The 23,072-nt window shown below is 34.3% G+C and overlaps 1 protein-coding gene across 32 annotated transcripts in view; it reads right to left on the bottom strand.

Annotated features, from left to right (window-relative positions):
• HMBOX1 (homeobox containing 1) overlaps positions 1 to 23,072 on the bottom strand; it is a 179,882-nt gene that overhangs the window by 92,332 nt on the left and 64,478 nt on the right. For 23 of the 32 annotated variants that reach the window (XM_070261296.1, XM_070261293.1, XM_005607706.4 and 20 more), the window contains 3 exons: positions 19,709 to 19,860; positions 12,855 to 12,934; positions 4,258 to 4,734 (listed from right to left, as the gene is read on the bottom strand). In XM_070261296.1, coding sequence (XP_070117397.1) covers positions 4,258 to 4,734; positions 12,855 to 12,877 — 500 coding nt within the window. In that variant the 5' untranslated portion in view covers positions 12,878 to 12,934; positions 19,709 to 19,860. The remainder of the gene's footprint in view (positions 1 to 4,257; positions 4,735 to 12,854; positions 12,935 to 19,708; positions 19,861 to 23,072) is intronic. The other 9 variants (XM_070261290.1, XM_070261294.1, XM_070261297.1 and 6 more) reach the window with 1 other exon arrangement.

Here is a 23,072-nt window from a genome sequence, read left to right as displayed (position 1 = left end):
CTGCCCTTATTTTTATAACTTACTAAACTTTCCATTTTTATCTACAGACCTTTCTTAATATCTGGATGAATTAATCAGTAATGCCTCTTTGTGGAATCAGTCTTTTTCAAGACACAATTTACTTGTTATCTATTCAGAGAAGCTCTCCCTTCTTTAGCTTCTTTTTAGCTCACAGAGTTAAAAAAGATCTTTTCTTCCAATAGCTAACTTTACCATTTCAATTATACTACTCACATGCTAATACATTACATGTTATTCTGTATTACAGTTGTTCCTGATCTGGTCTTGTCTCTCCTACTAGCCTGTGAAGTCCTTTAGCACAAAGATTGTATCTTATTCATCATGGGGATTGAGTATAATAGAGCTTAATTTGTTCAATGAATGAACAAATCTGTAGTTGTAAGATAAAAGGTTGTAAAATGGAAAACCTGATCTAGATAATTTATAAAACAGCTCTAAATTCTTAATCTCAAATATGTTTAAGCTTCCCAAATCAGAAAGGAAAACAGTTATTTATGCCAGCTTGAAATAGCAATGCTTCCTTTTCTGGAACACAGGATATTAAAGACTACATGTTTAAAAGTGGTATGTTTTTAAGATCTTCTGTATTCTCTTGGTTGATATACACTCCACATTCTTTAGGACCTCTTAAAGGTAGCCATCTCAAAGACTTCCAGTGATAGAGTAATGCCTACTAAGACAGACTATTTCACAGGTGGAAAAATATAATTATATACAAATTCTTTCACGTTTGAATAAAAACTTTCTCCCTTCAATATCTACCCATGAAGATAAAGCATAATGTAAAAATTTAAAGGATAACTTTAAAAGAAAAGCTACTCTATATGTATAAACAACATAACAATATTTTGACCTATAGAACATAAATACCTTCCTATACAAGTAAATAACCCATTGTTAGGCATATACATAACCAACTCAGAAGAAAGTCTCAGAATCTTGTATAAAATACTAACTAACATACTCATAAAATTTAGTACATGGGTAGTTAAGAATAACATCTTTAATATACAGCATTGTTTACTAATTCTGATAAGCCTCATTTCAACTGTTATTTTACAATATATACACAATAGAAGAGGTACTTTAATAGATGTATGCTATTAGCAGATGTACATATATACCTATATATAAATATATATATTAATAGATGTATTTAAAAAATATTAACATGTAAAATGAGTCTTCATTCCAGCTCTTGGCTTTAAAGTCCTTCCTAAAATATTATATTCAATAATTTGTTGAGAATTCACATTCTAGTTTCCCTTTCTCTTTTTTACCCTGATCAATTAAAAAACAGAAAAAGTAGCAGTTTCTTTCTGATTCTTTAAGTTGATCAGGTGTATAGTTATAACCTAATCAAGTTCAACCAAAACAAACAAACAAACAAAGCGAAACAATAAAACAGCACCAAAACTCTCCTTCGTGTACCTTGAAATTGTTAGGAGTTAAGATTGTGGACTCAGTGGGTTATAAGATTTGAAAAATATATCTTATGGTTGAGTGGTTAGGGAATGTGACCATGCAAGAGGTGAATTACATATGATATACATAGAAAAGGAGGCAAGAAGGCATTCAGGTACCCATTTTCCCCAACTAGAGATCACCAAATCCAACCCACTATAATATCATCATAGTGTTCAGTGATCAGCAAGGGCAGGATAGCCCTATGTGGACATAGGATACTCAGAAAGATCCACTGCTCAAGAATTTCTCTGACAATCTACCAAATAAAAATTCATTTGGTTAGTAAGTGATTGATTTGAAGTGGCAAACATCATGTTGGGGGGAAAGGATAAGCCCATTAAGGCATTCACACTTTGTGTTGAGTTACATTAACCACCATTCCTAAAATCTTATTGAAATTTACAGACATGAAAAATTTATTTACAGAGGCAACAGATAGCAGCAACACATTGGTAATAAAGACACGGGTTAGAATTCAAGCTCTGTGACTTAATATTTAAGTTTTCTTGGGCCAATTATTTAATTTTTGTGAATCTCAATTTCTCTGCTCCACCTCACATACAGCATGGCTGTAATGATTAAAAGTGAGAACAGTCATGCAATAAGCTTCTCCCTCCGACCCAAGGATTGTTGCTATCTGCAACTTGAGAAAAACTAGAGGTGTGCATAGAGGAGTAGTGCAGGTGTGGCTTAGGGCACAGCCAGAAGATTCAATGAGACCCCAAGACGATTAGAGGACACCAAGACAGCAGTTCTAAGAAAGAAGCAAAGGAAAGGAAGAAGATAAAACGTCCTAACTATATAACAGGCGGCAACATGTAAATCACTGATAACAATGCATGAACATGTATCTATTTAACAGAGAAACTTGAATGTGTGTAACTGTGGGATTTAACTACAAATCCTAATCATTGCTAAATAGGTTTTCTCTTTAAGAACACAGATGAAGTATATCATTATGACAACCTAAGAGTTAATAGTCAAGTTTTCAGACCCTGGCCAATCTTCCAGGCCTTTGTTAAAAAGAAAGTTTTCCCAGACTTCCTGTTAGTCTAACACATGTTTGGGAATTAACTGTTATATTAAAAGTCATATCGAAACTGATTAATGGCAGCAACAACAAAAAGACAGGCAAGCATCCTCAGAAATAAATTTTTGTTTATATCCTCTCTACTCAAGATAATTAAAAGCTAATCTTATTATATTTTAATGACTGAATTCTATGACTGAAGTAACTTCTATTTGCCCAAATGGTTCTCGCTCTTAAACACGTTAAATTCGAAAGGAACATCTGAACTTTGGCCAGCTGCTTTAACAAGTGAAAATGAATTCAAAGCCAAATTGATCTCTTTATTTTTAAGTTTTAAAAGGTTAAATAATAGGGTCTTGTGGCTGCTCTATGAAACTATTCATCACAGGAATTACATTGGAATCTAGATACAATAGCCCATTTAGCCTACAGTTCTATATAAGGCAGTTCTACCCTAAAAATAGTTGCAGGACAGTTTGTTTAAAAGATTTTTCACTATTGCATACTATAGGATAGACCTTATGACGATATTAAGTTACCATTATATTATCTTCAAGTTTCAAAATCTTTAAGAAGAAATATAACTCATAATTATAGGTTTTAATTCTATTTCTGACAAATTCCTGCTACAGTTTCTTTCATTATCTACTGTAACTAATCCATTTGTAGTCTCTCCCCCTACTACAGTAGTGATAATTACTGAAAACAATGCTTTTATCATCTCTATTTCCTACAGACCGTAAAAACTCCTTAATTCCAACCAAATTAAACATAAATTATTTGTATGGAACTCAGATCTTTCAAGACCTATACTGTCTAATAATACACTATTCTTACTACGAGAGTCTAGCCCATCTGCAATCTTTATAAGACTAAACATGCCTTGCCTTTTCCACCTTTTAATATTCCCTTAACTTTAAGTAGAGTTCCTATATTCCAAAACAGAGCCTATCCTTTAAGGTTTAGCTCAAATTTATCCAGTCACTTAACATACTAAGCCCCTACCATGTGCCAAGGACAGTTCTAGATCCTGGAGACACAGCAATCAAAACACATGGTTGCTGCCCTCAGAGTGTCCCAGGTCCAGTGTCAAGCCTTTCCTAAGGACCTCTGTTGAAAGTGGACTTCTTCTTTTCTCTGTGTTTTAAACTGCAAGTGCTTACACTTATCTTGTAATAGATAACATTTAAAAAATTATATATATATATATATATATATATATGGCATCTATTGCTAAAATTAGAACTTTAGCTTCTTAGGGGTAGAAACCATGTCTATTTTCCTTCCTAAGAACACTACTTTTTATATAATAGTTGCTCAAAATTATTTTGTTGATTGGTATGATGGAGGGAAAAATTAACAGTGTACACAATCTGTATCATGATGAAATCATCTTATCCCTAAGAAAGATACTTACAATAGATTTAAAGATTAGAACATATCTGTTAACAACTCAGAAAATTCAGACGTTAGCAATTAGACCCATAAAGAGAGGGCAAACCTTTGCTTTGACAGAGAAAATGGAAAAGGCTTATCAAGCAGCAAAGAGAAAGGGCTGAAGTAAAGAAGAGAAAATTTGAATTAAAACCATAAAATTAGAAATTTTTTTCTTTCATCTCCAAAGAGGTGAGGGATAAATCACAGTTCTTATAGATAAGTAGCTGAAATATAGCTTATTACTCAAAATCAATCTAAGAATATAGACATTTTGGGGACTCTGAATAAGCAAAGCAACTAACCTCATTAACTCCTCTACTTTATCATCTACATCTAGGTCCTCTTCTGAGGCTTCAAAACTGTATGACCTCTGACCCATGCTGTTTGCATGGTAGCGAGTTGGTGACATCTTTCCATTGGATGTAGACAATCGCTCATTATTCTCCCTCCCATTTTGATTGGTAGTGCAAGGCTGTGGGGAGGTATCATAACTGTTGCTAGGTGATGGGGACATTCCGGAATGCTGTGTCTGTGTGGAAGCTGTAGCTGTAGAGGAAGATGCTGGAACATTGTTGGTACTATTCCCATATGAACTTCCTCCATAGCTGGACCTTCTTCCAAACTTGTCACTATGCTCTTGATCAAGACGGTCCAAAGTTTCCAAGGCATGAAGAATTTCATGTTTAGTCATTCCAGTACGTCGAAGGCGCTGAAGCAGATCTATCTGCTCTATGGTAAATCTGGGTTCATCTGTATAGTGAGACATGGTTTCCAGCAAACTAAAAAGAAAGATTAAAAAAATTTCCTTTATTTACCACATCTACCAAACAACATATCATTACAGACAATGCTCAGAAGACGATGTAACACTTGTACATCAACTTCTTTACTAAAAATGATTAAGACATTATTATTATATTATAATAACAATAATAATTATTACTCCATGCTCGAATGTTTTTGTCATGGCAATGGGCTGGTACAGATATTGACTTTATTAGCAGACTGACATTTGATACAACATAAAATCTAATTTCATATGGCAGACAATTTACATTTTCCTCATTCTGGTAAATATCTGAACCAAAATTTCAGTTAGAGCAATAATACCAAAATGACAGATTAGATGCATACAGTCTTAAGCCTAGGCTCACAGGTAATTTTTCCATCTCAAATTTATTATTCTACATTAGAGTATTAATGGAAAGTTGCTGAAAAAATAGTTTATATTATCTTGTTTTACTAAATATCAGCAAAATTGACCTAGGAGCTCTATAACTTCATTTAGTGTAAACAAACGATTTGGTAAGCTAAGCTCAAGCAAATATTAATAATCAGCAAAAATATTTAATAGAAAAGTAAGAGAGGTACATAAAAAACCTTAGTAAGTACCATTTTACCCACCACTTAGGAATTTTGTATTTCATCTCTATAATGCATTGTCAAATACTTATCCTGAGAAATGGATCTTTTGCGTTTGCAGCCAAACTGAACTATTCATTTTTCTTAGGAAATTCCTTCTACATTATGTTTCCTTTAACACAAGATACTGTAGCACACCAGAAAATGTCCAGAGTCAATAACAATATTAAGTTTAAAAGAGTTGTCAAATATCATAAAAATTCTCACTAAAATTCCTTTTTTATAAAATCTGATTTTCCTATTTAAGATTTTTTAAAGTGGTAATTTTCCTATTTTTATTTTTATAGCTTTAGTGCCAAATGGGATGCATGGCATGCAGTAGGCTCTCAATAATTATTTGCTGATGGAAATAAAGGAATTTTCTCATCCTTTACAGGTAAACATCTGCTCTGGGCTAGTTCCCCTAAGCTGTTGGAGACTGGTTTCTTCATCCCTCTATACTAAAAATTTATTGAATATTTACTTCTAGGCAGGTATTGGGGAAGAGTTTCATATAATGTAATCTCATCTAATCCTCACAACTCTCTGTGGTAATTTTTTAACAATTTTATATTGATTGATTTGTTGAGGAAACTAAGGCTCAGAGTGGTTTTATACCTTGCAAAGAGTCTGATTAAGAAGTAGAAAAAGAGGGACCGACCCGGTGGTCTAGTGGTTAAATTTGGGCACTCCGCTTTGGCGGCCCAGGTTCGGTCTCCAGGCATGGACCTGCACCACTTGTCAGCAGCCATTTTGCAGCAGCGATCCACATATAAAATGGAGGAAGACAGGCACAGATGTTAGCTCAGGGCAAATCTTCCTCAAGCAAAAAAAGAGGAAGATTGGCAACAGGTGTTAGCTCAGGGTGAATCTTCCTCAGCAAAGAAAAAAAAAAAAGAAACAGAAAAAAAGATTCAAAGATCTTACTGACTCCAAAAGCATACATCATTTTGCTTTCCAATACATGGCAAGGCTTACTGGAATCATATGATTTGGGACATAGGCATTTTTCACTCTTTTAGGTCTCCAGTTAAAATCACTTAAAAAGCCAGCCTGGTGGCACAGCAGTTAAGTGCACACATTCCGCTTCGGTGGCCTGGGGTTCGCCGGTTGGGATTCCGGGTGCGGACATGGCACATGCTCGGCAAGCCGTGCTGTGGTAGGCATCCCACGTATAAAGTAGAGGAAGATGGCCACGGATGTTAGCTCGGGCCAGTCTTCCTCAGCAAAAAGAGGAAGGTTGCAGCACATGTTACCTCAGTGCTAATCTTCCTCAAAAAAAAAAAAAAAAATCACTTAAAAACCACTCTATTGATGGACTGGGTACTCTAGTAATACTATTTTATATGTAAAATGTTTGCTCTATCTAGAATTTATAGTTACTTAATGAGTGTGAAAGGATTTGAGCTTTATTTTTTCCCAAATGGATAGCTGGTTGTCCAATATACTATACTGAGTAATATGTCTCTTCTCTGATCTGAAATGCCACATTTATCATATATGTACAAAATTTCCACATAAACTTGTACCACCTTTGGACTCTCTATTCTACCACTGATTGTTTTGTCTTTCAAATACTTTAAAAAATAAGCCGGCAGACATCTAGAATTTTTATGTGAAATTGCTCTAGTTTTAGAGACAGGCTCAATAAAAATAAAAACAAACACATTTTTTGGACCAAAATAACATGTTGCAGTCCATTTGAGCCCATGGGCCACAGTATCTGCTTTATACATATACATATTATCTTCTGCTTGTTTAGAATATTCATTTGTGTAAGCTATCCATCATACAAGTCGTATTTTCATGATTATTACATTGTCTTGATTGCCAAGTTTTTTCATTCCTAAATTTTATAATGAAAACTTTTAACCATACATAAAAGTTGAAAGAAATTTACAGTGTGAATACCCATATCCTAACCACCTAGATTTTACCATTAACATTTTACTTGCTTTACAACATATCTATCCATCCATCTCGCTATTCATCTTTTTTTTTTTTTTTTGAGGAAGATAGCCCTGCACTAATATCTGCTGCCAATCATCCTCTTTTTGCTGAGGAAGAGCTAACATCTGTGCCCATCTTCCTCTACTTTATATGTGAGATGCCTGCCACAGTACGACTTGACAAGCAGTGCATAGGTCCACACCCAGGATCCGAACTGGCAAACCCTGGGCCGCTGAAGTAAAATGTGTGAACTTAACCGCTGCACCACCAGGCTGGCCCCTATTCATCTTATTTTTTGATGCATTTCAAAATCAGTTACAGACATCTGTATACTTCCTCCTTAATACTTCCACATGCATGTCATTAACTAGAGTTCAGTATTTGTTCAGGTTTTTTCTTCTGAGGTAAAATTTACATAAAAGAAAATACACAAATCTTGTGTTTACCATTCCATGAGTTTTGAAGTGCATGCACGGTGAAACGCAAATCCCTATGAAGATACAGAATATTACCGTCACTCCAGGAAGTTCCCTCATGCCCCTTCCTGGTCAATCCTGTCCCTTCCCTCAGAGGCAACCACTGCTCAGATGTTTTTCCCACCATAGGTTAGTTTTGCCTGTTCTAGAATTTCATAGAAATGGAATTTCTATGTACTCTTTTGTGTAAGGCTTCTTTCACTTAGCAGAAAGTTTTTGAGATTCATCTATGATGTTGTATCAGCAGTTTGTTCCTTTTTACTGCAGAGCAGTACTTCACTGTAGGAATATTTTAGACACTTGGACTGTTTCCAATTATTAGCTATTCCAAATTATTTGGCTATTAAAATTGTACTACACTAATTTTCTTGTTAGCTTAATATACCCCCATTTTTATTTATATATATATATAAATATAATATTTTTTTTTTCCTGAGGAAGATTAGCCCTGAGCTAACATCTGCTGCCAATCCTCTTCGCTTTGCTGAGGAAGATTGGCCCTGAGATAACATCTGTGCCCATCTTACTCTATTTTATATGTGGGATGCCTGCCAGAGCATTGCTTGATAAGCAGTATGTAGGTTCACTCCCGGGATCCAAACTGGTGAACCCCGGGCCACCAAAGCGGAGCGCACCAACTTAACCACTACGCCACCAGGCCACTCCTCCGCCCCTTACTTTTTTTTTTTTTTTTTTTTTGGTGAGGACAATTGGCCCTGAGCTAACATCTGTTGCCAATCTGCCTCCTTTTGCTTGAGGAAGATTGTCACTGAGTTAACATCTGTGCCAATCTTCCTCTACTTTGTATGTGGGATGTGGCCACAGTATGGCTTGATGAGTAGTGTGTAGGTCCACCCCCGGGATCTGAACCCATAAACCCTGGGCCACCAAAGCAGAGCACGCAAACTTAACCACCACCCTACCAGGATGGCCCTATCCCCCATAATATATTATCATCTGGTTGGGAGAGAAGAGAAAACTTTCAACCAGAGTAGCTTGTTTACTTTTTCTCCTGACCAATTTCAAAAGAACAGTATACTTTGCTCAACACAAACGATTTATTATTAAAATGCTATGCAGTATTGGTACTGTTCTATGTTCTATGCTAGTTACATTACAACACAGGTGCATTCACTATGAACATTCACCAAGCTGTACACTACTGATTTCTACATTCTTCAGTAGGTATATTATACTTAAAGTTTGTTGAAGAATCTATGTGAACATTTTCCTAATGACTTATAACAGATACTTAACACTTTAGTTTCTCTTTTAACCCTCAGCCCTTTGTCAACTCTTTTAAGTGCTTAGTAATATATTAATCCTAAATCCTAGGAAGTTCTTTCTAAAAGCAGCTGTTGAACACCTTTAGTAATCCAAATAATTTAGCCCTTAGTTTTTTGATTTGGTAAACTGAGGTTTCTATACATTATTCTTTCCCCTTGACAATGAAGTAGACCTGTCCACTGCTCACTTCCTTCTTTATGCTTTCAAAATACTTCATAAACTGACTTTACTTTAGATATGAGACTCCAAGAACTGTTTTATTATATGGACACAAAAAAACAACAATCATGATATTTTCCTATCCTATTTATATCAGAGCAGATAGTAATTTGTATATAACTCTTCAAAACTCTCTCTGTAGGGGGTAGCACTCTGTACACTGGCATAAAACTAAAATAAATTATATGAATATAAGAATATAAATAGATGAAGAAACATATCTATCCTAAAGCTTGTAGTAGAACTATCACAACTAAAGAGTCCACAGTACCTAAAACAATGTAATATTTCATGTCGTTTCAGATTCACTGATGATGGGAACCACTTTTATTCCAAAAGTCAAAAAAGGAGATAATAGAAGGCACCTATTATTTTGTCTGCCTAGAAAGGCTCATTGTTTCCCACCACTCGTCCTTGGGGCTGCCACTAATAATACTCTACCTCCTGGCCAACGGGGTGGGCACAAAAGGAATCTAAGCCTTGCCCTCCTCAAAATATTCAAGTTAGACTAATGGGAAGATGGAGGTCACTGTAACTGCGCTGAGTTGTGGGAAGATGTTAATCTGGGTACACTCCTCACCATGTTGAAGAAGCTAGTTTGTAGGAGAAAACAGCAGATGTATCAAGTACTGCAGAGCAAAGGAGAAAGCTCTGCAGTGTTCATATCCCTCGTTCTAGCAATTCCTAAGCTCCTGCTACAACCTTGCTTTTCTTGTTGTATTGTTATTTAACAGCATAAATTTTCCCTTATGCTTCACTTTGTTTAAATTAGATGTCTGTGCCTTGCACCGAGAGGTCCCTAATAAAAGATATACCTAAAGTAAAAACATCTACAATTGCTAGAATGAAATGTATGATCATTATAGAGTAGATTGATAATGGCATAAGGAGCAGGATCAAATCATGCATATGACACTGAAGGTACAATATTTTACTGAGAAAATGCCAAGATTAGAAGCTTTCTTGGATATTGAGAATAATATTCCAATGTGCATTAACATAAACAAAGGCATACATTCTGTCATTTCCAAATTTTATTTCTCATAATTTATCTAGTTTAAGCACATAATCATGAAATTATGGCAGTATGTGACCTACAAAGGTCATCTAAGTCCATGATACCAGCAATTCTTTTATAACAGAAAGAGATAACATGTAAGAACTGAATTAATTTTCTCATGTAGCAAAGGACTGTTCACAGGATAAGGAACATCTTTCACTTTAAATTACTAATCTGAATGCAGACTCAGGCCAACAATTGAAAGCGATGTGAGAAGAATTTTGACACAGCAATAACACAGACAATGTTTAAAGCATAAAAGAACAATTAAATTCAGGAATTATGACTCAGTTCATAAACTGATGTTTTAAAAGACCACGCTATTGGACCATAATAGTAAGCCTATTTTACAATAAATTGTATCCCTACTTGCATATGTACTAAACCCATCTTGGATAAGGCATGAGGTCCAGAACATTCTTTCTTAAACTAAATTCTACAAACACATAGAGCAAAGAAGGTTAAAGAATGCATAAATGATTACTCTTGAAATCACATGCACAAAAATGACATTACTATCTTACTTGCAAAGCGTGAACAGTTAAAAAGATTTTATTGGATAACACAACATTTTCTTCAGCTTGATTCTGCTGTCTTTATCTTTTTGTCTAGAATGACTAAGCAAAGTACGGCCTAGTCATAAGTTAGTTTTGTTTTGCATACATGATATTTACTGCAAGATGATTTAACACATTCTATAGTCAATCATAATACTCATCAACTAAAGATGTACTCAGGCCCTTCTTACTATTTGTGGCACACTACCCTCTTTCACAATTATTATTATCATCATAGAAGTGGCAGTCTTAAAGTAAGAAAATGACAAGAAGTGAGAATAAGTAAAGAAATGAAGATTTACTGGGAACTGAGCTTGACAGTATAATAAAATGATTCTATAATTCAAACCAATAGGAGAACAGACTAAAGCAAAAGAATAGAGGCTATGACAATAGACAACAACATAAAAATGTTCTTCTCATAATAAAAATACTTCTAGAAAAATAAGATTTATATTCCAATGTGCCAATCACATTTTAATGGTTATTTTTAAATTACGACTGATTAAGACTGAGATTTAATTGCAGCCACCTTATACATGTTTGGAAAAAAATCCAAGTAAAAATATGTAAATCTATAGAGGGAGATATAAATTAGGTGTGGAATCAGAGAATTGGAGACCACTTAGATAAAAATCATTCTTTCAACTGACATTTATTGAGTGCCCCCTGTTGTCAGACCATGTACAAGGCAGAGAAGACACAACAAGCAACAAATCAGCAAAAATTCCTGGCCTCATGATGCTTACACTCTACCGACTATTGAGAACAGCCATTAGCAAATAAATCATAAAAAGAAAAAAAAGGGAAATTAAGGCTGAAAGTGATGAAGTGCCATGACTTTGAGTTCACATCACTTGAGACTATTCCAGAGCCTTTTTGATATATGACAGAGTCAATAAGGAGGAAAAAACTGAACGAAAACCTAAATAATAAGGAAAATCTATCTTAATGTCTACTTACTGCATTATAGAACTGTCAACTAAAATGGAAGGAATTTGTTTATTTATTTGTGAGGAAGATTGGCCCTGAGCTAACATCTGTTGCCAATCTTCCTCTTTTCACTTGAGGAAGATGGTTCCTGAGCTAATCTGTGCCAATCTTCCTCTACTTTGTATTTGGGACACTACCACAGCATGGCTTGATGAGTAGTGTCTAGGTCCATGGCTGGGATCCAAACCTGTGAACCCTGGGCCACCAAAGCGGAGCATATGAACTTCATCACCATGCCACCAGACCGGCCCCAAATGGAAGGAATTTAATCGAAACACAGACTGTACCAAATTTTAGAAAATACTTATGCTAAAGGAACTCTGCATTACACTCTAAAGATGCACTTAATAAGCTAATAGATTCTCTAATATCTGAAATTCCCACAATACTTTTTTTCAAAGGTCTATTTACTATGAACTAGTGGTTAGTTCATATCCTAGCACAAAACAACTCTCAACATAATACCACCATCTCAATTTGTATGTTTTGCCCAACTCCAAAGAAAGGCTACCAACCACATTAGTTAACAGGCTTGACTACATTATTATGCCCAGTAGGTAAAGTAAAATGGCCAGGGTGCTTAGAAGTTTGCACACAAAAAGCATTATTAAGGTAAAATGCTTTCAGTATTTTGCCTGTCACAAGGAATCTAACACGAGCTCTTCTGAATGGTTAGCCATGTATTTCACAAGTTTCTAGGCTATTAAGCAGTTTAAAATAAGTAGAGTAATTTTACGTTCAACCGAAAATCAGTGTCAGACTTCAAAGTTGAAAAGAGAAATGGTCAAAGAGAAAGTTGATAGATTTGAAAATTCATTCTTTATCACATGATTATGAAAAAACTCTTTCAACTCTACAAATGTCTGCTGTCATTTTGAGATCATAATCATAATGATTTCTTAACTTTATTAAAACAATTCAGAAGATAAAAATTAAGCAAAGGACTAGATACTTACACCACTGGAAAGGAACTGAGCATACTTTACATGAGGTTAAGCAATATCCTTTCTAGAGATGATCAGCGTTATTTACCATTCTGTAGAATAAAGAAGGAAAATTTAGAAATATTTATTAATCAAGTGTTGAATAGAAATTTTAATTAAATAACTTAAGGATATTAATAATTAACATCAGCTGATCATGTTTTACAAAATTATTTTGCAATTTTGAAATGAAACATTGTTTTGAAGCAAAATTTTAAAAATAGAAAAATACTATATTGAGAGCTTTCAAAATTATTCTCTTGGAAAAAGTAATGAAAATCATACCCTGATGTTCAATCTGTCAATAGACACCACCCAGGGAAACATTAAAAAATGTAATGGTAGATATATAGTATAGTGATATTCAAGATAGCTTTATGATAATAATATCAGTGCATTTACATAGAAACCTATGGATAAAAAACACACCTCAGCATGATTGCAGCTAAAGGTCTTAACTGTAGGGTAAATTCTCAGGTGCAGTTCCAAGTATGTTACTTATTTTATTGCCAGCCAATCTTGAGTGACTTAATTTCTCCAAGCCTCAATCGCCGTTATCAAACAAGGTTAATAGATAACTACTTCAAAGGGCTACAAGAAGTTAAAACATTTTTTAAGTGGTGAAGGACTTCACAAACTGTCAAGCAGCAGGGGCTATTACTACCAATTTAAAAGAGAGATGACCATCCATGGTGCATTTAGATTACTGAACACAGTGTAAGTTAATGGAGTCAGTCAGTCCAGTATTTCTATCTTCTGATTAGCATTCTACTGCTTTATTCACCACTCAGACACTTTGACCACTTTCAATTCAGACATAGATCTTAACAAAAAATGCAATCTACTTTTCATGGTTTAGGAGCTAAAGATCATATAACTGAATGAACTTATTAGCAGTTTCAAACCACAATCTATAGAAGCAATATTTCCATTAACTCAAAGTTAAGATTACAAATTAGACAAAAGTTAAAAATGTTGATGTCAAAAACTCTCACATTAAAATACCCATTCAGCAATGAATTATATTAAGCAAAACCAAAATGTCTAACAGTGACTAATGATATATGTGAAATGTACAGGGTAAAGTTAGGAATCATTCATATTTGCATATCCTAAATTGTAGTTTTAATGAAGCTCCTGTTGTCGTTAATTTTCTTACTGACTTAAGAAATACCTGTCCCAAAAAAGTAGATATAAAGTACAAAGAAAATCTACTGAAAACCTTGTTGATTCCATTTCCTAGGCAAAATAGCAATACCAAGCCACAAAACTATTGGTCAATACACATTTTTCACTCTTGCTCAAATTTAGTTAAAATATACTAACTATCTACTTGCCCTGGCATAGGCATAAGGTCATAATATGAGTAAGATACAGTCCTAATAGTGTAGGAGCTTATTAAACTGTGGGGGAGAGTGAAATAAAAATCTCACACACACAAACACCTCTCTAATAAAAGGCATAATGTGAAAAGACTAAAAATACAAAGTTTTGAGAGTAACAATTTAGAAATTAACCTAGGTTACAGAGAACTGGGAAGACTTTGAGTGAGATCTCAGCTGTTATCTGAAGATTAGAGTAAGATTTTCACCAAACCAAGGTGTGAAGGGAGGTGTGAATCAGCAGAGGAAAGAGTCCAGGAAAGGAACAGTTAAAGAAGATTATGAGGTATGTTTAGGGAATAAGTAGACCTGTGCTGCTGGCCTTTAACATGTATGTATGAGAAGCAGATAAACTAGAAAGGGAGGACTTCCACAATCTACGGAGGGCTGGTACACGCCTTGGAGCAATCCTGACCCACATTCTGTAAGTATGAGGACCATGCTACAACTGAATCAGACAATCTAGGAAGTAAATCACCAAAGACCCTCATTTCACAGATGAGAAAACTGAGATTAAATCACTGACACAGACATATGTAACTGCAAATCACTGAATTTATGTTATTTATATTTCAGATATAAATGGGCTTAAAATAGTCGATAAAAACAAACTATTCTAAGGGCAGAAGACCAAACAAACAAGGTGCTATAGAAATTCTCTCCTCTCAGGTTCAATGGCACAGAGCCCTCCTGGCATAGAAGACAGATTCTTCTTTTTAATTGACATTTCTTTTTTCATGTTTTAAAAAAGTTTAAGGACTAAATAAAAATGTGTATTAAAATCACATTCATTAGAGAAGCTATCATCAAAAAACCAGAAAATAGCAAGTATTGGCAAGGATGTGGAGAAAATGAAATCTTTGTGTATTGCTGGTAAATGTAAAATAGTAGAGGTGTTATGGAAAACAGTATGGTGGTTCCTCAAAAAAATGAAACATAGAATTACTATGAGATCCAACAATTCCACTTCTGAGTATATACTCAAAAGAAGTGAAAGCAAGGACTCGAAAAGATATTTGTAAACCCATGTTCATAGGAGCATTAGTCACAATTTTCAAAAGGTGGAAACAAACTATCAATAGATGAATAGATTAAAAAGATGTAGTATATACATATAATGAAATATTATTCAGCCTTTAAAAGGAAGAAAAAATTCTTACATAATAACATGGATGAACCTTGAAGACATTACACTAAGCGAAATAAGTCAGTCACAAAAGGTCAAATATTGTATAATTCCACTTATATGAGGTACTTAGAGTTGTCAAATTCAAAGAGACAGAAAATCAAATGGTGCTTGAAAGGGGCTGGAGGAGGGGGAACGGGGAGTTACTGTTTAACGGTATGGAGTTTCAGTTTGGGAAAATGAAAAAGTTCTGGAGATGGATGGCAGTGAAGTTGTACAATGTATATGTACTTAATGCCATTGAACTGTATGCTTAAAAATGGTTAAAATGGTAAATTTTATATTATGTATGTTTTACCACAATAAAAAAAGGAGAGCATTATAACAATAGAAAATGTATATTAAATGGTATTAGGGATAAAACGCCACGGATGCTGGATCACATTCAAGCTCCTGGCTATAAAAGCAAGTAACCTATAAAAGATATGGGATCAGCTCCTCACTGGACTTCTCATCTGTTATACTTTAAAAAAACAAAAGAGAAAGTTGAATAACATTCATAAATGACAGCGAGAAAAGAATTTTGTATTAACAAAGCTTATATTTTGGTATATTAAAAAAATTGCAAATATGCAAGAATTTAGAGAGTGTATTTTCTCAGGTCCCCAAAATGAGTAAAATAATTGAGAAAGAGTTCTAACTAAGAAAAAATAAACCAGAATAGAGATGTGGTAACAGGGAAGATGAAAAGAGTAATATTATAAGCAATGAAACTTTCAGTTTATATTACATAATACACAGGTAATAACCGAATGTCTAGGAATGTACAACTTATATGATAAATAAGGACTCTTTAAACAAAAGGACTAGATCACAAAAGAATGTTAATGGATTTCTATAGAAGATGTGCTAAGTTATTTATTCAAAATAAAAGAGTTGTAGGCAGGTTAGATGGAAGTAAGGAGACGTAAAAGTACTCTCGAGATCTGACCGGGAAGGAGAGTTAGATAAGTGGAAAAAGAAAGAGAGGCATAAAATAAAAGTACTCTAAAGGTCTCATCTTTTCAAGGTCAAGGAGACATCAGGGGAAAAAATGAGCATCTTTCTGGAGAAAACAGTATTTTGTTTTCAAGTAACTGCAGGGAAATATGTATCAGCCAAGGTATAATTTTAAGGTCAAAAGTACTTAGATAAAGAGAAAGATTATACAATTAGAAAATATACATAGTTTATGACCAAGATATACTGTATATACCAAATAACATAGCAAGTAATAAAGCAATGCTTATTAGAACTTTAATAATTTTATTTTTAAAAATACAAATGGGGTTGGCTTGGTGACATATTGGTTAAGTTCATGCACTCTGCTTCAGTGGCCCAGGGTTCGCGGGTTCGGATCCTGGGCGTGGACCTACCCACGGCTCCTCTAGCCATGTTGTGGTGGTGTCCCACATACAAAAAGAAAATAGAGGAAGATTGCCACAAATGTTAGCTCAGGAAGAACCCTCCTCAAGCAAAAGAAAGAGGAAGATTAGCAACAAATGCTAGCTCAGGGCCAGTCTTCCTCACACAAAAAAAATAAAAATAAAAAATACAAATATACTGGGGCCAGCCCCATGTCCTAGTGGCTAAGTTTGGCATGCTCCACTTCAGTGGCCTTGGGTTGGTTCTCAGGTGTGGACCTACATCACTTTCCGGTGGCCATGCTGTGGCAGCGATCCACATACAAAATGGGAAGATTAGCACAGACGTCAGCTCAGGGCAAATCTTCAAGCAAAAAGAGGGAGATTGGTGATGGATGTTAGTTCAGGGCGAATCTTCCTCAGCAAAAACAAAAACAAAAACAAATATACTGAGTTATTTCAGTATATCTTTTACAATGGATAACTACAGTTGGAAAGAAGAAAAAAATCAGAAATTTAAATATATTATCAATAATTCTGATTTTTTTTCCTGAGGAAGATTGGCCCTGAGCTAACATCTGGTGCCAACGTTCCTCTTTTTTTTTCTTGAGGAAGATTATCCCTGAGCTAACATTTGTGCCAGTCTTCCTCTATTTTGTATAGGGGTCACTGCCACAGCATGGCTTGATGAGTGGTGTAGGTCCACGCCTGGGATCAGAACCTGCAAACCCAGGCCACCAAAGTGCAGCAAGCCAAACTTAACCACTACAACACGGGGCTGCCCCAGTAAACATAATTTTTTAAAGATACAAAAGATACCTTGTAACCCTCTAACAAAGAACAGATGTTTTTTTCCTATGTCCAGTACCATGATCCATCATAAACATGGTCATAATGAAAGTTTTAACTAATTTCAGAGATATATAATCTAAAAAACTAAGAAAAATGTACAAACATACTTTTAAACTACAAGGTGATTTTAGATAATCTTTGGATCAAAGAGGAAATCAAAAGGGAAATTATGATCTACATAGTAAGCTATAAGAAAAAAACAGAATGATAATTAAAACCCAATTGACCCAGCAAAATTTGTATTCAGGACTAAGCTCACGGCCTTAAAGGCTTTCAATATTTTTAAAAGGCAAGGGAGGGGAAACTCAATAGATAAGAAAATAGAAAAATAACAAAATATGTCAAAGTAAACTAAGAAGAGGAACTAAGAGCTAGTGTTTGGTATTAACATAAAGTAAAGATGTTAGAGAAAGGATAAATAAGTCTAAAAGCTAGCTCTTTGAAAGATAATCACTCAGAGTTTTTAATAAGGGAGTGAAAAAGAAAAAGACCGAGAGTGAAAACTCACAAGATTCAGAATGAAAAGAGAAATACAACCATAAGTACAGGAGAGAACTAAGAAAACAAAACTAAGACAACACAGATGTAATTTCATGGCAATTCATTTGAAAACCTAAAAAGACAAGAATGATTTCCCATTAAAATAAGAAATATCCAAAATTGACCCACGAGAAATGAATCCTTGAGTAAAACCAAATACCATAAATTAAAGGTAATTAAAAATCTACTATAGAAAAAGGCATCAAGACCAGCTGGGTTCTCAGCAGATTCTTAATCTTTAAAAAAATATAATTTTAATAACATTAGACCATAGACAAATACAGAAAGTGTTCCAATTCATTTTATGAAGTCAGAATAACTCAATGTTAAATCTAATAATGGTAGTACACGAAACATATCATAAACCAATTTCATTTAAAAGTTAAATGTAAAAATTCTAAATAAAAACAATCAAATTAGACAATAGAGTCTAGCCACGTATCAAAAACTATATACATAATTCATTGCAGAAATGCGAGTGGTTCTTTTTTAGAAATCAACCTAATTCAATATATCAACAAATTAAGGAGAAAAAAATCATATGATTATATCAACAGATGTTGAAAAAGAATTTGGTAAAATTCAGCAGCCATTTATAATAAAAGCTCTATGGAAAAGAATAGGAAAAAATTAAACATTTTTGGGGAAAAAAAACAACAGCAAGTTTCCTAAATAGCAAAATACTAAAACCATTTCAAATAAAATTAAGATGGTATCCACACACAATAAATAAATAAATATATATATACATGTATGTGTCTATACGTATATATCTATATCAAGAACTTGTTTCAGGGCCGGCCCTGTGGCCGAGTGGTTAAGTCTGCGTGCTCTGCTTTGGCGGCCCAGGGTTTCACCACTTTGAATCCTGGGCACAGACATGGCACCACTCATCAGGCCATGCTGAGGCAGCATCTCAAATGCCACAAGTGGAAGGATCCACAACTAAAACTATACAACTACGGACCAGGGGGGTTTGGGGGGAAAAAAGGAAAAATAAAATCTTTAAAAAAAAAAAAAAGAACTTGTTTCTATATGGAAATTTGAAGATCTGTGGAAGACTGGTTACTTTGAGTATAGGGTGGGAAATGGACAGATTAGGGAAAGGGTGGAAAGGAGATGGTTCACAGAAAATTTTTATTATTTTAACCATATGAATGTTATTACTCATTCAATAAATCAAATGAATAAAATTAGGAATTAGAGCAGGAAGTCCTCTAAACCTTTTATAATTTAACACTGACTTGAAGATGACAGCAAACTAATAAGACAAGAAAATAAATTAGGGCATAAATATTAGGATGGAAAAGAAAAATGCATTTTTGCTAACGGTCTGATAGAATACAGGCATACCTCGGACATACTATAGGTTCAGTTCCAGACCACCACAATAAAGCAAATATTGCAATAAAGCCAGTCACATGAGTTTTTTTGTTTCCCAGTGCATATAAAAGTTATGTTTACACTATACTGAAGTCTATTAAGTGTGCAATAGCATTATGTCTAAAAAAACAACGTACGTACCTTAATTTAAAATACTTTATTGCTAAAAAATGCTAACCATCATCTGAGCCTTCAGCGAGTTGTAATCTTTTTGCTGGTGGAGGGTCTTGTAAAAACGTAATATCTGCGAAGCGCAATAAAGCGAAGTGCAATAAAACGAGGTATGCCTGTACCTAGAAAACACAAGCAATTCTAGTAAAAAATAACCCTGAAATTAATAAAATAAATTATAAAGGAGAGCTATGATAAATACACTTAAAGTTAAAAATTTTCACTAGTTTAGCAAGAAACACCTAGAAAAATAACAGGAAAAATATTTCATTCACAGTAATAACTTGTCCTCAATATTTATAAATAACTGTATTGAGAAATAAGCCCAAAATATTTTTTTATTTAAAAATAAGATCTTAAGTTATAAAGGAGAAAATCTAAGAGCCACCAAGAAAATTGAACAAAAGGAGAAAACCATAAGTGAACTTCACTAACCACATGTCAGAATATATTCAAAAGACACTTCAGAAGTCCCCCCTTATCCACAGTTTCACTTTCAGCGGTTTCAGTTACCCTTGGTCAACCAAAGTTCCAGAATATTAAATGGAAAATTCCAGAAATAAAAAATTCATAAGTTTTAAATTGCCCTCCATTCCGAGCAGCATGATGAAAGCTGGTGCCGGCTAGAGCCGTCCAGCCCTGGCCTGTTCCATAATCATCCCTTTGTCCAGTAGCCATACTGTATGTGCTATCTGTGAGTCACTTAGTAGCTGTCTCCATATCAGATTGACTGTGAGGGAATCGCAGTGCTTTTGTCCAAGTAACCCTTATTTTACTTAATAATGGCCCCAAAGCACAGGAGTAGTGATGCTGGCAATTTGGATACGTCAAAGAGAAGCTGTAAAATCCTCCTCTTAAGTGAAGAGGTGATAGTTCTCGACTGAATGAGGAAAGAAAAAAATCCTATTTGAAGTTGCTAAGATGTATGATAACTTTTATTACAGTACATTATCATTGTTCTATTTTATTATTAGATATTGTTGTTAATGTCTTACTGTGCCTAAGTTATAAATTAAACTTTATCATAGGTATGTATGTATAGAAAAAACATAGCATATTTGATTTCGGTACTACCCAAGGTTTCATGCATATCTGTTGGGGGTCTTGGAACATATCCTGCAGATAAAGAGGGACTACTGTAATCAAACCAATATGGCACTGGCATAGGAATAAACACACACAGGTGGAACAGAATAAAGAACTTAAATATAGATACCAACACATATGAGAAAATGTACAAGTCAAAGGTTGAACTTTATTTCAGCAGGAAAGGGTATTTTTTAAACAATTATCACAATACTGGGGGTTATCATCTAGCAAAAACAAAAACTAGATCTTTATCTTACATTATATATAAAAAATAAACTCCAGGTGAAATACAGGCAAATGTAAAAAATTAATCACAGCAATACATTCTACAACAAAATTTAGAAGACATGATAGGTCTTCTAAACATCCTTAACAGCAGAAATTTTAAAAGAAAAGATGTCAGTTTAAAATTTCGTATGATGAAAAAACCATAAACTAAGCAATTAAATCAGAAAAAAATATCTGACATGTAGAGAAAGAGCAGATCTAATTTGCCAAGTTTACAAAAAATAGTCAAACTTACTAGAAGTCAGAGAAATAACAATTAGTTTAACAATGAGCTATCACTTTAGGAAAAATTTAAGATTGATACTATCTCCTCAAAAGGGTACTGTCATATTTCACTGGTCTAAATGTGAATTATGACATCCTTCTGGAAAAAAATCTAGCAACATATATTAAAATTTAAAGTACTTACACCTTTACTGGCAGTCCTACTACTGGGAATCTATCATAGAGAAATAAAAGTAATCATACATAATATGTACAAGGATGTTTATTGTCACTAATTTTCCAACTTCTTGTCTCTATAAACAGAGTCGTTTCAATCAACACAGGAATGGCTGAATAAATTACAATATACTTTGACCAATTAACACAATGCAATCATTAAAAGAATAAATTAAAGTTTTATCAGGTAACTTGGTGAGATTTGCACATTGCAGTGCTGAGTAGAAAAAGCAAAATGCAATCAAATGAGTATAACACGATCAGGTTTAAAAAGAAAAACTACAATTAAAAACAATCCCTTTATTAAAATGTGCGTCTCATGTCAGTGTGTATATCCACATATATACATACGTACATACAGATATCTAAGAACATGACCATGGAGAAAATAAAGGTAGTCAACAGGTAATGGAATTGGGGTAAAGAATGTGTGTGTGTGTATAGAACATGGGTCAGGAAGGATAAACGCATATATGCAATAGATATACACATACACATTTATGCAATAAAATTGTAAAAATTTCTACTATCAGAAATGGACTCAATTATCAAAGGATTAGGGTTGTCAAAATTCTACACAAAGTCAGGTTAAGCAATAAAGAAGTCTACTGTTAGCATTGTTGACCCTTGAAGAAAAAGATAACCCAGAAAATTCATTAGGAATAAGAACCCGTAGATGCTGTGTTACCCACAGGTGGGAAGAAGGCTCTTTTTTACCCTAGTTTCTCCCTTTAATATAAAAAGTAGTAACTACGTAAGGTAAAGGAAAAGGTGAATTTCAAGACACAACAAAAGGTAAGTCTGCCTCCCATCCCAAACTCTTTTTGTCTTCCATCCAAACACAATTCACAGTTTCTTCATACATCTTTGCACACGTGTGAGTATAACTTTGGGATAAATTCCCAGTAGTGGAATTGCTATGACAGAGTATATACATCTTAAATTATGATAGATAGATTTTGTCAAACTGCCTCTCATAGAGACACCAATTGACCCTCCCACCTTCAGAAAATACTTAATTGTGAATCCAGTACATCAGTGGTGATTTACAATTGAATTTACATTATGCAGTTCGGCATGTATCTGTTTTACTCAGTAACAGTAAACACAAAAATGGCAGAATATTTAAATCAAGGAAGAAGGAAATAAGAAACAAAGAGTTTAAGGTTTAGGAAGAAAACAAAGCATAAGAGAGAGTAAAGAGCTTAGTTACAGCACAGGTAGCAAAGGGAGAGGTGACAGAGGACACTGCAAAAACCAGTTAGTGAGACCCTTAGGCCCAGATTTGGATACCAAAAGAGACTTCTCAGAAGTCTGAAACAGCCATTACACAGCCCCCTTTACTGCTCTTTTAGCACTTCACACAGAACCCAGTGTTATTCACCTAAAATACCTATTTAAAACAAAACAAAAAACGTGTTAAAGTACAGAGGTACAGAAGCCTCACAATCCCTTAAATTAGATGCTTTCAATTTACGGAGGAGGAAATGCACCTTCTTCCTGAGTAGATAAACAT

This window comes from Equus caballus, chromosome 2, assembly GCF_041296265.1.
Source record: "Equus caballus isolate H_3958 breed thoroughbred chromosome 2, TB-T2T, whole genome shotgun sequence".
Taxonomy (NCBI): Eukaryota; Metazoa; Chordata; class Mammalia; order Perissodactyla; family Equidae; genus Equus; species Equus caballus.
This window is presented reverse-complemented; position numbering and strand designations above follow the sequence as displayed.